Here is a 17,442-nt window from a genome sequence, read left to right on the forward strand (position 1 = left end):
CCCCTGCTCAGGCAGGAAACCCTATACCATTTCGGACAAATGGCTGTCCAGTCTCTTCTTAAAAACTTCCAGTGTTGGAGCATTCACCGCTTCTGGAGGCAGGTTGTTCCACTGGTTAATTGTTCTAACTGTCAGGAAGTTTCTCCTTAGTTCTAGGTTGCTTCTCTCCTTGATCAGTTTCCACCCGTTGCTTCTTGTCATGCCTTCAGGCGCTTTGGAAAATAGCTTGACTCCCTCTTCTTTGTGGCAGCCCCTGAGATATTGGAACACTGCTATCATGTCCCCCCCTCGTCCTTCTCTTCGTTAAACTAGACATACCCAATTCCAGCAGCCGTTCCTTATATGTTTTAGCCTCCAGTCCCCTGATCATCTTTGTTTACCTTTGACCACCTGCTTTCTTTGCAAAGCAGATCTGCATACCGATATGCTTGAAGCCAGTTCTGCTGGAAGGAGTAAGACCACATCAGTTCCCAGTAGCAGAGATGCTGCATCTGTTTCCACTCTTGCTGAGCTGCAATGCTGTCCTGGAATGTTACCTCAGCCTGGAATTTAAAGGGAGAGAAAGATCAAACCACAGAAAGAAAACTTCTCAAATTATGGCCTTCTATTTTCTTTCGATATAAAAGATAGATATAAAGAATATAATGAACTTTATGGTACATAATTTCAGAATATTCAAGCACACAATTACAGTACAATGTTATGTGTGGATAGATGGAATGGATATTAATTAACTGACGATTAAATAAGTCTGTATACGAGTTTTAAGACGGGCTTTACAACAATGGTCAGATTTAGCAAGCAAGGAATTGGTATATCTGATTCTTACCTAGGTTAAACTTTTATGAGAGTTTGCCATCTCACATGAAAAACTGAAAATATGAGGACTTGCTTCTTATGAAAGTAAATCTTAACATTCTATTGATACTGATATTCCCAACTTGGTGGAGTAACAGCTGGTTTTTTTTCTTTTTGGCTCATTCTATTTTGAAATGTTATTACTGAAGTTGATCTTTATGAGCATTTTATCAAACAGTGCTCAAGTTTTCTTTTTCTCTTCCCATTTTTTCTCTTGATTTTTTTTTTTAAGCACGGGAGCAAGTTTTTCTTATAACTAACACAGAACCTCAGTCTTTATTTTAAAAGGGGCAATCTGCCGTTACCTTTTCAAAATTTCCTTTCAATATGTTGATTCTGGCATCGTAAAACAGAACGAGGGCACCCTTGAAAAAGATGGCAACTTTGTTAGTGAGGTAGAAATGTTAACCATAGTTAAAAAATACTTTAAGAATGTGAAATAATAAAACCTTTGGGAACTTCTGAAGAAAAGGTTGAAGAAGAGTCTCTGCTTCAAGGAGGTTGGTTTCCCCTGTTCCTATAGAAATATCAACATCCTCTCTCAGTATTGATGGCTATATTATAGATTCATACAAGTTAATTCATGTATAGTATTATTAGAACACAATACTTAATATATAGTATTATTAGAAAACAATATTAGAAAACAATATTAGAAGAAAGCCTAACTTTAATGAAATGTAATAAAAGTTGTCATAGTACAGGCAGTCCTCGACTTGTAACAGTTCTTTTAGTGACCATTCAAATTTACAACAGCACCGAAAAACGTGACTTATGGCCATTTTTCATACTTATGATGGTTGCAGCATCCCCAGGGTCACATGATCAAACTTTGGATACTTGGCAACTAGCATGTATTTATGACGGTTGCAGTGTCCCGGGACCATGTGATCAGTTTTTGCAATCTTCTGACAAGCAAAGACAACGGGGAAGCCAGACTCACTTAACAACCACAGTCAACTAACCGTTACTAACTTAACAATTGCAATGATTCACTTAACAATGGTGTCAGAAAAGGTTGTAAAATGGGGCAAAACTCACTTAACAAACGTCTTACTTAGCAATGGAAACTTTGGGCTCAATTGTGGTTGTGAGTCGAGGACAACTTGTATAGTAAAATATTACAGTACAGGAAGACATTCATCTTGACGCAGAACACTGAAAGATACTATGCTGAAATCAAACATTAGTTGTTGTTGTTTTTAAAAAAAAGCCAACCTCCAGATTTAATGCTTAAATATGATTTATTTTTTTTCCTCTTGCTTTTTTTAATGAAATAAACTATTAGAACCACAGTTAAAACGAAAGACGAAGTAGGAATAAAGCCAAAAGGAAATTAAAATGTTTCATTCTCTCAGAGCACAGGTATTATTTTTCTATCCAGAATCAACATTTATGTAGAAAGATGATCAATTAGAAAAACTGTTGTGAATATAGCTAATAAATGACCTAATTTAACTAAATCTAAAATAAATAACATTGGGATGATAAGAATTATTTGCAATAAAATGTTTCAAAGACATTTGAGTTCAGATCTAGAATTATTTGTCCAGAGGGTTTTTTTTTACATTCAAAAGAATCTGTTCTTTTTAACGTAAGAATTTTTATATAAGATTGCTTTTAAATAAAGCAGATGTCTCTTCCTTGATGACATCTAGATAATTTACGAATGAATGATTGAACGTCTTTAAAATTAAGTTGTAACTTTTAACCTATTCTTTATTAAAATAACTTCAGCAGTATTGGAGTTTTAATCATTATTTGGGTATCCAATTCTATAAAAATCTCTTATCTCCCATTCTGTGTACTGATGGAACTGCTTTATCTTCAAAAAGTGAATGAAGAAATGAAGAAAGATCAGAAACAAAAAACTATTTCTAATTTTTCCAAACATCTGAAGCAAATGTTAAATATGAATTAATTTGATAGATGAGATATTCATGTCTTAACATTACCACAACTGATAGGAAGTTCAGGGCTAATTTAATTTGCATTCTCTGAATGTTATTTGAATTCCTAATAATATAAATGCTTTGAATTGAAAGGCATCAAAATGATTCAAATTGGCATGCCTAATTCCAGACCCCATCATGCTATTGTTTATAAAAAAAATCCTACATTTTAATTATAAATAAATGAACATTTCTTTGCTTTGTCATTCTTACTTTATTTCCTTCCAAAGATCAGCTACAGATAGACTTCTATCAAATGAAGTTAAAATAGCAAAAAACATGAGAGCAGGAACTTTTCATCCTATGTAGAACAATTTGTTCCCTTCTTTCTTTTATCAAGATTATAGTTAATTGGGTCAGCACAACCACCACTAACGTTAACTAATTTATTAACTTAAATTCATTCTATACTGTAAATATAGCCACTAGTGTTGCTGAAAATACAAACAAGTAATACAAATACATATTAAAAACTATATTAGAATTTGTGATATGCTAAATTATTTTTCACCTGAGTATTCATTTTTAATTCTTACCAAGGATTAATGAAACAAAGCAGTGATATAGCAACAAGATAAAAGTAGATACTACTGCTCGTAAAGTGGGACCAGAAGCTCCTTCCCGTAACTGATGAAGACCAAGTTCCTGTCAACAGCCACAAAATTGTACAAAGTTAAATCACAATAGTCTACCATTTTTACAAACACCAATTATTTCAAGAAAAGACACAAAAAAGAAACTTGTATGACACAGTTGGTAGAATTCTAACTCTCAGTATCATTTGCAAGTGAAATGATGTACGTCCTATGGATTATTCAATGTACTGAATGTTATTTGATTCATGACCCTGTATTATTTAGGTGGTGGATCATGTAAAGATTTGTACTCATGCTGAAGCGTGGGTACAAATCTGTGATCCACAACCTAAAAAAAGAAGGTCATGGATCAAAATGCAACTATTTTGGTGTTCAAGTGAATGCACATAAAGGCCCCTCTCAAGCCTTCACACCTCACTCCCAGGAGAGAGGTGGGGTCAGTAAGGACTACACCAGTGATGGCAAATCTTTTAGAGACTGAGTGCCCAAAAACTGCCCCCACCCCCGCCCCCACCCTGCCTGCCCACAGGGCCATTCACTGCCTCCAGGGCCCACTGCAGATCACCCAGGCAGCCCAGCAGCGCCATGGTGGCCAAACCCTCCGCCTGCGCCCCGCAGCATCAACTATGCACAATGGGGCATGAAGGCAGAGTCTTGTCTACACTGCCTGGCTGCCATGTCCTTGGCTGTGCTGCTCCGCGTGGGCCACACTCGGGAGGCGACTCTCCTCCAGGGGGCTGCTGGTGAGGAGGAGGTCATGGGGGGAGGCGAGGCTGGGGCAACGGCACGTGTGCCCACAGAGAGGGCTCCAAGTGCCGCCTCTGGCACGCGTGCCATAGGTTCGCCACCACTGGACTTCACTGTTGTTTTCCCTCCACTTTCAGGCACAGGGCTATACAGTAAAGAGGAGACAGAGAGGAAATATATACATTGTTCACTGGCGAAAGGAGAGAAAGTAAACAAAAAAAGCAGTCAAAGGGTAAGCTCTGTTAATAGAATAGCTTTGTTAACAGTAAGTGACAGCAATTATATCCCATTATTTGTAAAATCTGCTTTATTAAAAGCCATAGGAAGAAAAATATTGAAGATTTTAAAACTAAAGATTTAAATACTTTGTGTCAAGTTTTACACCTGCATATCATATCCCTATAGTCAGATAGTCAATGAGATCTGAAGATGATCCAGATGCATCAATTATTTAGTCCTATCCTGACAAACAGAGCTTGTACGGTGTTTTAAAAATTCATATAACAATAGAAATTCAATTTAATACCCTATTGCCTGAAAACCCAATAAATTCAAGAAGTCGGAGAATTCTTCCTGGTAAAAGGGACAGCATCTGCCAAAAAGGGAAAACAAAGATTCCATCAGTTTTTAATGCAGAAGGATAAACAAAAAATATTTAAAAGTTATCGCTTAATAGCTTTAAAAATGTTCAGTACAACCTTCAGATAACATTAGTAAAGTCCAAATGACTTGATCTTATATTTTTTACATTCAGCATTTCTTTTTTTTTAAGTATATGTAGCAAATTATATGATTTAATGGTTTAATATTGTAGATTTTGTTTAAACTTTTCTGCACAGAATCATGGTGAGAGGAACAACTACATAAATCCAAAACAATTAAAACAAAGCACACAAAAAAAACCCCTCAGGGAGTTCTGCATTCAAGTAAAACAATAAAACCACAAATCATAAGATATATATGTACAGATATTTTTAAAATTGTACAGGATATAATGAAAGTACAATAAGGTTTTGAAAGGTACAATATAATTTTAAATAGCTCATGCATCAAAAGTTAGATTACACATTGGAAGGAATGCTCATACCAGATTGAAAGCTCCTATTCCTAATTGTACACCCCCTTCAAACTGGTGGAATATTTCATTCCTGATTTTGCTGCTTTGGGCCATCTGCAGAACCTGAAGGCATTCCCTTTTGATTAACAAAACAAATCATGCTAAATTAGATAACAGCAACGATAATATGAACAACTATTATTTCAGAGATTTAATTTACCATACTATACCCTACCATCATGGGTGTCGCTTGACTGGGCTGCACTGACTGAAGACAAATTGTTTTAGGCCACATAATCTCATATTAGCTACAATCCCTAGCTAATTTAAATGGGTAGATGATATGGGGGGGGGGGAAATGGCAATCAGGAGCTTATAATTTCTCATACTGTTTTGTAGACTCATTCATATCCATAGCACACCTGCATAATTTAGTATATGATATAGCCATAACCTTTGCAATTAGCAGTAAGGATGCCATTGAGCCAAGCTTAATCCCTGCAGTTTTCTTGATAAAGTTATGGAAATGATTTGCCAATAGAAAGTAATTCACAAGCAATTACCATTGGTATCAGAACAATATAATTTTGTTTGTATTATGAATGGATAGCTTAATTTAGACTTGGGATGTTATGTATTTATCCCTGTACTCAGTTCTGGGAAGTCTGGGGGGGGAGGGGGGAAGGGGATGAAGGGGTAGAATTATAAAAAAAATTTTTGGTGTATTTATAAATGTAATGTAAATGTTTGTCTTTAAGAAGAGGAGATGATCGGCTAGTACCCCTAAACTGCATCCGAGGTGGTGAAAAAGAAGGTGATGGGATGTGTAGGATAGTTGGGAAGGAGGAAGGAGGAGAGGTAGTGGTCAAGAGGGGGAGGAAGGAAGAGGGAAGTAGGTAGGAAGGTGGAGGGAGTGTGGATGCAGGGGGGAGACCGCCGACTATTTCTGAATACCTAATGAGTAGGTTTTTTATGTGTTTGTTTTTCTAATGAAATGCACCATATTTGTATTATTTGCTCATATGTTTATTTGAAAAAATTAATAAAAACTTTTTAAAAAAAGAACAATATAAAACAATCCAAATATATATAGATTTATCATTATTATTTATGTTTTGTTCGGCCTTATCTTTGTAAATTCATAGTCATATTCTATTCTTGTCTTCATTCTTCCATCTGGCATGATTTTTAAAGGACAGGAGAGTAAATAAGGGCAGAACTGAAATCACTGCCAAACTGATATAATTTTTTTAATCCAGGAAATTCTCCCCCCCCCCCCACTATTTCAAGCTGGGGAATTAATTTACTGAAACATAAAACACGAATAGACATAATACACAGCCTAAGTGAAGTATTATAGAAACGTACTTATATATTTGATAACTTGTTCTGATTTTCAAGCCACCTTTGATGAAACTGATCATATTTTCATCCTGGAAGAAAAATATATTTTAAATTAAATAATGAATAAAATAGTACAGTTGTATACACATCATACCCATTTATGGATTTTTAAAATGAATAAATACTATCTACAAAATGTATACGTTGAAAATAGCTTTAAAAATTAAATGTTCATATACGCACACATCCTAAATATATATAGAAGAATGTGAATTCTTACCCAAGGGAATTCATTAAAGAAATCACTGAGAAACAAAACATTATGGAACAAATTGAAAGAACATATAATAACACTAGATGGTGCTAAAAGTAAATGATAATAGAAATAACAACAGGAACTGTAATTTTAGTTACAATAATAACATAATGGACAACAATGCTTGGTGTTTCCATAATCTTTTGATTAGAAAACTGAATTTTTCAGCAATTTCCATTTATCCTTACACAAAAAGCTACGCTTTCTGTATGATTTCAGTTTTAGTATATGAAAGATATTATGCAACATGATTCATAATTAGTAATAACTATTTAATAGTTTACATCAAAAATGCTCATCTTGAAAATATAGGAACTACATCAAGCTTCAATGAAGTACAATCCTACTTATTTATAATAGACTGTACTATTGATTTTAAGATATTCCTAAATATGAATTTGATAAATAGAAATATTTAATGATAGAGATTCTGACTCTGAACACATACTTTAGTTCCATCAGTACAAAGACTATACAAAAGCTTCAATATAATATAATCATAAACAGTTATTTACTGAGTTCTTTGACAGTTTACAAGGATGATCCTGTATATATATTTACTGAAGATAAAGAGAGAGGGCTTAATTGTAGAGATTTGGCTTCCAGGCATGTTTCTCACTCCTAACAAATAAATATTATTTGAATAACTATCAAGTTGTCAGATTCAGCAAGCCCCAAGCAGCCTGTTTAGCAAGCTGTGATATTTCAGTACATAACAGGCAAAGAAGATCTTGTCCTAGCTTTATTGCTTGATTGTATCTTCCTTATTGCAGTTCTTTTATCAGAGCCATATCTAATCTGATAAAGAGTGCCCCCTTGCTTCTATATAATTGTGTATGTAGGATAGCAAAGTTCACTAGCAAAGACAGAATATTAATCAACTGTACAAATAGGATTTATATTCAAAATCAGGATGCTATTTCTTCTCTGAGAGCCACAGAATTGGAGTTGGTTACCAGCATTCCAACGCAGAACCCAATCCCCAGCACTTTTTTCCTAAAGTCACATACAAGAAGGCATGGATGGATATGGCAGCTAAGTCAGATTTGACCAGAAAAAAAATATATTGAAGTCTAGAAACCATGATTATGGGATGAGTAAAAAGTCTTTCCATCTATCATTATAGGAAACAGAATGGCAATGTAGCATGATATTTACTTTGCTCAGGAGAAAGGCAAACAGGTTGGTTCCAAAGCATGAACAAACAAGGAAAACATTGATAATATTTGTCTATATAGCAATGTAAATGTGTGTCAAGTCAGAACATCTCAAAAAGAACACAGTTATATCTAATGTTCTAGAAACTGGCAAGAGAATCTTTTATAAACAAGTGATAACTGCATACAAGATATTTGGGCAACAATATTTCTCAACATTATAGTATGCACACAGAATTTATTGCTTCCAAATTTCTGTAATATTTAATGGAAGAATCTCATGAATATGAAAAGATGTGCATGCTGGAGGTAATTTGCCCGATGACCTCACTGAGATTCACAAATCCTACATTAGCTTTAAAAAGTAGATGGACAAACTGCTGTCACTACTGTAATTCTAATATTTCTAATATTTATCCATGTCTTAATATTAATAAATCCATATCTGTACCTGAATGTCTTTTTTGAGAAAGGCAGTAGCAAGATACCAAAGAAAATCTTTGATTTTCAGAAAACAAGAATACACTACGTTTTTAGAGACCTATATTCTTATATATACTATATATATACTATATCCTATATAATATCCCATATTCCAATAGATTGGCAATATATACACAAACTATATTACTTGTACACAATATTACCTGTACAAATGTCAAGACTGCTTTCTGCAGTAAACATTCAGCGTAACAGAGTTCTGCATGCATTTCGTCTGTTAAAAAAGAAATATATGAATATATGTATATATATCTTAGTATCCAGCATTGAAGCAAGAAATGCTAAAAACCAAAAGGTATTCCACAAAATATTTACATTGTTTCTTAAATTGACTAATGTTATTTCTCTTACTTTAACCTTTAATTTTGTATTATTTTTCTAACCGGTGATCTTTTCTCCCTATTATTTAATCAAACCCTGAATATATGTGTCCTTTTACTATTTTTGCAAACTATTTTGTTTTATGTCAATGTTATTTTATTGTTTCTATAATATACATTATTTTTTAATCAAACATTTTTAGATTATGTGGTATCCGAAATAATTTTTTTAAGTATGTTACATAGATAAAAATAATTCCGAGTAAAGTTGAAAATAATTCATAAACCAGGCCATTACTGGTATAGAGGTCAAGGGAATCATGGCTTGTTAAGTCATCTGGAAAATTTGTACCTGAAATTTAAACCAGGGTTTTGGAAAGATTTTTATGTTGGGGTGGTGTAAGATGTTTGGGGTGTTTTTTTGGGTTTTTTTTTAAATCACAGGATGAACCTACTAATATTTACTTGGAAATCTAGCTCTGAGCCTGCAGAAATAATGATGACTTTTAACTCTTTTGGCAGTTCTTAAAGTTCTGAAAACATAAAGAATATAAAAATGTGTACTGTATTTGGTTATAAAAAATATAGATATACATGCAATCCATTCAAATTGTTTAGAAAAAAACTTGTTGAATACACATGAAAGGCTTATAAGGACACATAGAGTATACAACATATATACACTTAAGGCAACACTTAGCAACATTGGTTCTGTACTATGGTCACTAATCAGAATGCAACAAATCATCAAAGCAATCAAATTGCTCTTGGTTTTACAAACATATAACCAAATTAGGCCATCTTTACAGAAACAGAGTACTTGTTTGTGTATTTAATTTTACATGAAATAGATCAGAATTGCCTGGGTACTTTGGTGAATAAGGGATGATAAAATGGGCCATTGCACCCTTATAAAACAATAAAATGTAGCAGCAGGACATGAAGTACGGATTTAATAGGCCCTTATTATATCCAGAAGGGCCCAATTATAATTCATTTGGTATTTTTTTTAATATTCCCTTAAGAATTACTATGGGGGACATTAAAAAATTGTAAGATTATTGCTAGCCTGATGAAGAGGAATGCTCAGGAAAATATTTCTTGGCAGGGCAGATTGATCCAGTTCAGCTTTCAATTCTGGGACATGTTGCTTAAATGCAACAAGTGTTAATCACACATCTTCATTAAAAAGACTTCTCTAACCCTGCCTAATCCTTAATAGCTTGTTTGGAACACTTGGGGCCACCTAAAATGTCTATATACTGTTAAAACACTCATTCTTGTAACCTTTAACTGGGCAAAATGGTGCATCATAAGGCAACCATTTTTGAACCAAATTATAGGTTCATTTAGTAAGTGTTTGAAGTTACAACAACATTGAAAAAAGTAACTTACGATCATTTTTCACAATTATGACCACTGGTCACGTGATTTATATTCAGATGCTTGACAACTGGTTCATATTTATGATAGTTGCAGTGTCCCGGGGTCTTGTGATCATCTTTTGTGACCTAACAAGCAAAGTCAATGTGGAAGTGTACAGCTATGTGGCTGTACAATTAAGCAATCCTTCCAGTGCTGCAGAAGGCTCCAGAGCTCTTCAAAGTGAGGAGAGGATGTGAGACGTGGTAGGGTACAGTCAGACTTAAAGCCTGTAGGACCCGTGGGAGGAGGAAAAGGCCTGAGGGGACCGGTGGCTGTAATTTTGGGACCAGGCCATAAATAGCTTTCCTGATGGTTGATGTAACTTTGAACAGCCATAAAGCAACCAGTTGTACGTCACAGACTCATTGTAGCAGCTAGACTGCAGTCCTTTGATATTTACATTGTGTGATTGATATAGATGAACAAGGAAGCAAATTCAGAAGTGCACCATTCCAAATTACTGTGTATGATAACTCCGCCGGACGCTTCTCCAGATACCTCTCCAGATATTAGGAGGGGAGTTGGTCAATGGCTCCAAGCAGCCATCTTAGAGGGATTGGCTGAAGCACAGCTGAAACAGGACAGCCATGAGGCTTCAGGTGCCTTTTGCACTTGATCTAAGAATTCACAGGGCAGAGAAAAGGCAGGAGCAGAGAAGGTCAGCCAGATTACTCACAAGGAGTATGCTTGTGAGTATACTCATACTTCTTGATGGGCTGTATCAGAAGATGACTATTTGGCACAAAAGACAGATGGAGACGATGCTGGGAACGTGTTCATTTCCTAGCTGTATGTTTTCTGGTTGTTGTGATTCTTGCCTTGCTTTGGATTGACACTGTGCCTTGACTTGGATTGTGCCTTGTGAACTCTGGACTTTTCTTGCCTCGTGAACCCTCTTGTATTGTGGATTTAATTTTGCCTGGTGGGTTTATTTTGATTGGAAAACTTTCAGGTGCCTTGTGAACTCATTGGCCATTGCTCTTTTTACAGAAGTGAAAAAAGTTAAACATACTTTTAAATAAAAATAAAGCACACCTCCCATGATAGTTGAGTTTTAGACTATTTTGCAAAAAGTTGTACATATTTTTCGCAGTGAAAAAGATGTACATTTTGCAAAATAGACTAAAACTCACATATCATGGGAAGTCTGCATGTGTGTGTATGTATATACACACACACATACAAACACACACACATACATACCCTGTATATATCCTATCAAATCAGAAAAAGAACTTGTAATAGAAAATCTCTCACCCTATTTTTTCTTACCTTCACTCAGCTGATCTACAGGCTGTTTTGAAACTAAATTGGATAATGATTCCACCACTGTGTTTCTTTTTCTAAACCTGTATCGACATATATGACAAAAACACACTTTCAGCCTGTTGTTTAATTAAAGCAATTGTCATAAAAACAAAGAACTCTAAACAAGTTGTGCTCTACTGAATCTACAGGAAACACATTGTACTATTGCCCAAATAATTTCCAAAAACATGATGCAAATCAAACATAATTGCCAACCTGTCAGGGGAATAAGGGAATGGAGCCAGAAGATTATGGACACTTCCACACAACTGCTTTGCTGTGTTGCCTTCAATCTTGGCGCCAGGAATAAATAATGCTTCCCTAAATCTTATCATTCTCACAGTACACCCTTAACACCCTCCAGAACAGCGTGCCCCATGTTACTGTTCATACCTCTAAGTTGCAACGTTTTAAGGTTGTGACTGGTGGTTCCCTTGGTGAAATTTCGCTCCCACTCACCATTAGCTGCAACCTGAAAAGCTACCTTGAATTGGCATACACAGGTTCTAGTTACTCTATGCACTGCATTTTTTTCCTCCTTGTTCTGGGACAAACAGGTTATGTAGATTAGCACTATGTGATTTGATAGCTAATACAAGCTCTAGAATAGAGCTATCTCAATTACTTGGCTACTGCAATGTTACCATCTGAGGAATATCTGCAGTAAAGTTTTAAAATGCGGCAAAGATGTTACTTACTTTTGAGAAGGGGGGGCAAAGACAATAGATCTAGGTTTACTTTTCAATGGAGTCAACAGCAGATTTAAAATTTGAAAATTGCCATTTCTTTTTCATTCAACTTCATTGTTATCAAAAATCACATAAACATCAATAAGTAATAAAAATGTTGAGCTTCTCCGTTAAAATAACAAATATCTTTTTTATTTCCAAATTAACTAGAGTTCTACCATGAAAGTCAGCAGGGTGACCTTGGGCCAGTCACTTTCTCTCCGCTCAACTCATCTTACATGGTTTTTGTAGTGGAATAAACAGGAGGAGAAACGGGTGTTGAACATATTCTCTGCCTTGAGTTATTTGTACAAATAATAAAGGCAGGATACAAACAAACAAACATATTTTTCATTAGATAATGAAATAATACCAATCCTAATTATGTCAGTCCTGCAAGAATGTCATAAAAATTGTTCCATCTTACTTTTGACAGGTTTGTAAAGCTTCTTTCACTGTAGAAAGTCCCATCTGGATATCCTGTTGTTCAAATGTCATTGCTGCTTGAACAACTAATATAGTACTATAACCTAGGGCATGGTACAGGCTATCTTTAGACCTATTTTGAAAATAAAATATAAAGTAAAGATAGTGAAAAGAAAGCCAATTACGATTGTCAAAAACAAAAGTGAAATTTTACATAATTTTTACAATACAGTTTACTTTTAAAATGCTGCTTTGTGTTCAACATAACATTTTGAGCCAAGACTATTTATCCCTATAAAATTCTTAAAATTATGCATTTTCTTTATTTGGGAATTATTTTGGAGTCCAATTACTTTTGTTATTTGCTTTTCAAAGAATATATGAATTCCAGTATACATCAAAATATGAGCTAAAATAGTCATTAATTTTAAGTGAAAACAATCAGGAACACTTTTTGCCTGGGGTTCCCAAACCTTGCAATATTGCGATGACCTCCCTCCCATAAAAGTAATTATCTCACGAGGCTAGTGCTGGCGAGAAATCAATATGCCATTTTTAATAATTAAAATTTAGCCTTTTTATATCAAGAAAAATAAAAACTTAACACTGAAAACAAAAACACATTTTGTTTTTCTGACAAATGACAAGTCTAAATGAATAAATCTTAAATATTTTATAAAATAAATACAAATGGGAGTATATTAAAAGTTCATTTTTTAAATCACATTGTATAACAAAATAGTAAGTTAAAGAATACAATATTGTTTCATGAAATCCTTGTGCCTCTACTGGGAAACAGACTCAGATGAAAAACCGTATTTAGTGATATTCAAAGGTCTAAATTTGACTATCATGCCTAAGGCAAAATTTAGGGACCCTTCTCTCACTGACAGAATGAAAAATTCTGTTTTAGAGAATGGGATTATATAGTTGCAAAACAAATGTTTTTGGCAAGAACAGAAATTGAAGTTGTATTATTCAGAGGCCTTAAATACATTTCTAGCTACCAGATGAAAACTCCAGCAAACAAAACTCACCATGGTCGAAGTAAATCCAGAGATTCTGAAAATTTATTATTAAGAAATAAATTTATTGCCACTGAGCACTCTTCCAAAGCACATTTTATGTCCATTTTTGCAGCCCTAATAAATGCACAAACAGAAAAAAATTCATTATACTTAAATCATTATTAAGACTGTTCTGTTGTTTAATATGATCAGTTTCTCAGTGTCCGATCTATAGAAAAGATTAAATTGAAATAATGAAGAGTCTGTTGACTAATTATTATAACATAAAATATTTGTGATTTGTAAATATTTTATCAAGTTTATAGAGTATTATCCTCTCAAATTTTAGGGTCAGAGAGAGCAATGTACGTGTGGTACTACTTCTTACCTCGCCCCATCCCCTCAAATCATGGATATATATTTGATTATTCCAAATAACATTTCATATATTTTATTGAAGATTGTAGTCTATAAATACTGTATGTACAGCATGATAGAATTTCTGAATGTTATACAATTGTCATTTATGTTGCAGCAGACTAATGGAGCCTCAGAAAAGGGACAATTAGACACTTCATTATAGGTAAGAAATCAGAATCACTGGTGCGCATGAGCTTAGAAAAGCTAAGATGCCATTATGAAAGAATTCCAGCAACTGCCGTTCTATTTTTATACTGCAATTGGTGTTCCAATTCTTGCACCTCTTTCTCCTGCTTGTCCTAGATAAAGAGCTAAAAAAGCAATCCTTTCTGGAGTGGGAGGGAATTTCCATCTGTTCTTGTTTTGGCAATGGCAAAGCTGGTATCCTGTATGCTTCCCACACAGGCTGATACACACTGCTTATTCAGTTCATCCTATGAGTAGAAGTAGCTAATGAAATCATAGAATTTTGATCTGCACTATTATGTTCAGTCTGGGATTCCTGGCACTTTATTTCTTTGGACTTTGGAATCCAGGTGATTAAGAGAGCTTTAAGACCTCAAAAGATTTTCCTGTGGCAATTACTGCATAGGAAAGCTTGTGGCGGAGGTCTCCAAAAAGCCAATGTAGCCTGTTGTAAGTTCCAGAAAGGTAACAGAATCAAATCTTCCAAGATGTGAAGATGTGCCCCTGATGGATAGAAAAGGGACCTTGGCTCAGAACACAAAAATGGTCCTAATGGGTCAGATTGTACAACAAGGCAAGGCAACAGGGTGAACCATGGCTAATGAGGCTACTAAGGTGAGGTAAGAATGAAGTTGGTTAAATCTTTGTTGATTTTCACCAGAACTCTTACAGTGGAATGGGTGAAAACATGTAGAAAGAGAATTATTGTTTTTTAAAAAAGGAAGAAATCACTAACAAATTGGGGGTCTATCCCATCTCACTTGCAAAAAGTTAGACGTTGTCTTACAGTGCATATAGGTTAAATGTAGCTGCCCCAGTGGGATTTGACAGTGTTTATTGCCATTTTTGGTTAGGTTTCAGATATAGCTGAGCCAATCAGGGAGGACATTGCTATAGCCAGGTTTATGGTTTACCACTACTACTTCTTTACAGACCAGACTATTGTGGGAGTGTCTAATATCATCTGGCCACTCTGGTCATGGCATAGCACTGGAAAGGTGACCATAACACTGCCTTCTATATTGAGAGATGCTCAGATATGTTCACATATCTGAATGCTTCATGGCTGGATCATGTATCTCAGATATAAAGGGCCTGGACATGCGTTCTTCATCTTTATGTAGATGCACATATGTGGAAGAGGGGGTGTATGAAAAAAAACTTCCAGTGAAATTGTCTGAAAATAGCTATTAGTAGAAGGAACCTGTAATGTAGGGTAGAACCAAGAGGAAAAATGATTTACTTGATTTCTCTTCTACCACAATTGAAAAGAGAGTGGTTCATATACATTCACAGTAAAATAAAATAAAATAAAAGTCAGTTAATCAAATAGTATCAAACCATTATTCAATCTCATAATCAATTTATCTTCCTTAAACTCTCCAATGTAACTCTATTTTTAATAGTGTAGGGTGGAAAAAAGAAGAGGGGGGGTACACTGAATCCCTGGGGAAGATTATTTCAAAGTATAGAATGTCCTATTATAAGCCTTCTCATATGCCTTCTCATGAAAATGGGGAATTTCAAGCAAATTCTCTTAAGATGTTTGAATTGGATGAGTTGAAATTAGATACAGAAAGTGGTCCTAAAATACTTTAGTGCCAAGCCATGTAGGGCATTAATGGTCAAAATGATTGCAATCAGAAACAAATATGGATCTATCTTATGTTTGTTCTTTCAAAACCACTACGCTCAACGGAGAATATAAACATTTCAATCAATAAGAATAGAGCTAGAAGGGACCTTGGAGGCCTTCTAGTCCAATTCCCTGCTCAAGCAGGAGACCCTACAATTTAAGACAAGTGACTGTCCAGTCTCTTCTTAAAAACCTCCAGTGACGAAGCACCCAAAACTTCAAGAAGGCAAGCTGTTCCACTGATTCATTGTCCTCACTGTTAGAAAGTTTCTCCTTAATTCCAGGTTGCTTCTCTCCTTGATTAGTTTCCATCTATTGTTTCTTGTCTTACCTTCTGATGATTTGGAAAATAAGTTGACTCCCTCTTCTTTGTAGCAGCCCCTCAAATACTGGAATACTGCTATAATGTCACCCCTAGTCTCTAGACTATCTAGTCTCCAGGCCTTTAATCATCCCTAGTTTCTCTTCTCTGCACTTTTTCCAGTCTCAACACCTTTTTTGTAATGTGGTGATAAAAATTGGATGCTGTATTCCAGGTGTGCTCTTACTTACATGTAAATACTTAAATACATTCAGAAAAAAACTCATAGATTACAAAACAGGCAAATGATAAGAGCCTACGGTAAATAGATCCATCAGAGCTAAGGAAGCAATGAGATTAGGGTTTTACAGATATGCATCCTGCAAATCTCCCTGCAAATTTATAGAAGGAAACCACAACCCCTTTTTCAAGTGGAAAATGGATATTATCTTGAAACAACCCTGCTTCAAAAAATAGTTGAAATGGAAAAGATCCAATGCATTATGAAGTCACAATCCTCCTTAGGAATGATAAAGTATTTAGGCAAAAGAATAGTCCCCCATAGTTACATCCTCAATAGCCCCTTTTTATAAAAAGGGAGAAACTTCCTGGCATAAATCTGGAGATACTTTAGAAGAGATAGGATGATTCTCAAATAACCAACATTCAGAGAGTAGGTAGAGAAACCCATGTACTTTAAAAATAATCTTAAAAATAAAATAAGCACCTCTTAAATGTTTATATGAAAGTATAGCAAAGTCAAATAAGTATTTAGAATGATGAGTTTTTTTGTAATTGAAAGTGTAATTGGTTTCTGCCTGAGTTTTGAGCAGGGCCAGAGATTGTATTTGGGGGAAGTATGAAGTAGAGTTGTTGCAGCCTCCATTTATTCACTACTATACAATGCTGCAAAAATCAGTCTTATCGGGAATAATATGTCCCTAAAGAAGGAACATACTCGGAGACTTCCGGTGGCAGGCGATTTCGCTGGTCGCAGCTGTTTGCTGCCTCCCGCCTGTTTTGCGTAAAAGCCGGTTTGACAGCCAGCATCAGCTGTCAAACGGCTTGATACCTTTCCCCTGGGCATAAGGGGATAGGTGAGCTGCCCGGGGTAGGAGTTGAGTTCCCGAGTCGTCCTATATGGACGATGTAGGCGA

At 35.2% G+C, this 17,442-nt stretch overlaps 1 protein-coding gene across 1 annotated transcript in view; it reads right to left on the reverse strand.

Annotated features, from left to right (window-relative positions):
* The window catches only part of TTC39B (tetratricopeptide repeat domain 39B), a 59,330-nt gene that overhangs the window by 9,859 nt on the left and 32,029 nt on the right, over positions 1-17,442 (reverse strand). Inside the window, exons 3-13 of the mRNA XM_015820037.2 lie at positions 13,773-13,877; positions 12,737-12,868; positions 11,546-11,622; positions 8,675-8,742; positions 6,579-6,643; positions 5,241-5,346; positions 4,680-4,745; positions 3,347-3,455; positions 1,308-1,375; positions 1,164-1,223; positions 381-542 (exon numbers count right to left, since the gene is read on the reverse strand). Coding sequence (XP_015675523.2) covers positions 381-542; positions 1,164-1,223; positions 1,308-1,375; positions 3,347-3,455; positions 4,680-4,745; positions 5,241-5,346; positions 6,579-6,643; positions 8,675-8,742; positions 11,546-11,622; positions 12,737-12,868; positions 13,773-13,877 — 1,018 coding nt within the window. The remainder of the gene's footprint in view (positions 1-380; positions 543-1,163; positions 1,224-1,307; positions 1,376-3,346; positions 3,456-4,679; positions 4,746-5,240; positions 5,347-6,578; positions 6,644-8,674; positions 8,743-11,545; positions 11,623-12,736; positions 12,869-13,772; positions 13,878-17,442) is intronic.

Source organism: Protobothrops mucrosquamatus, unplaced genomic scaffold, assembly GCF_001527695.2.
Source record: "Protobothrops mucrosquamatus isolate PMUCROS unplaced genomic scaffold, P.Mucros_1.0 scaffold1045, whole genome shotgun sequence".
Lineage (NCBI taxonomy): Eukaryota > Metazoa > Chordata > Lepidosauria > Squamata > Viperidae > Protobothrops > Protobothrops mucrosquamatus.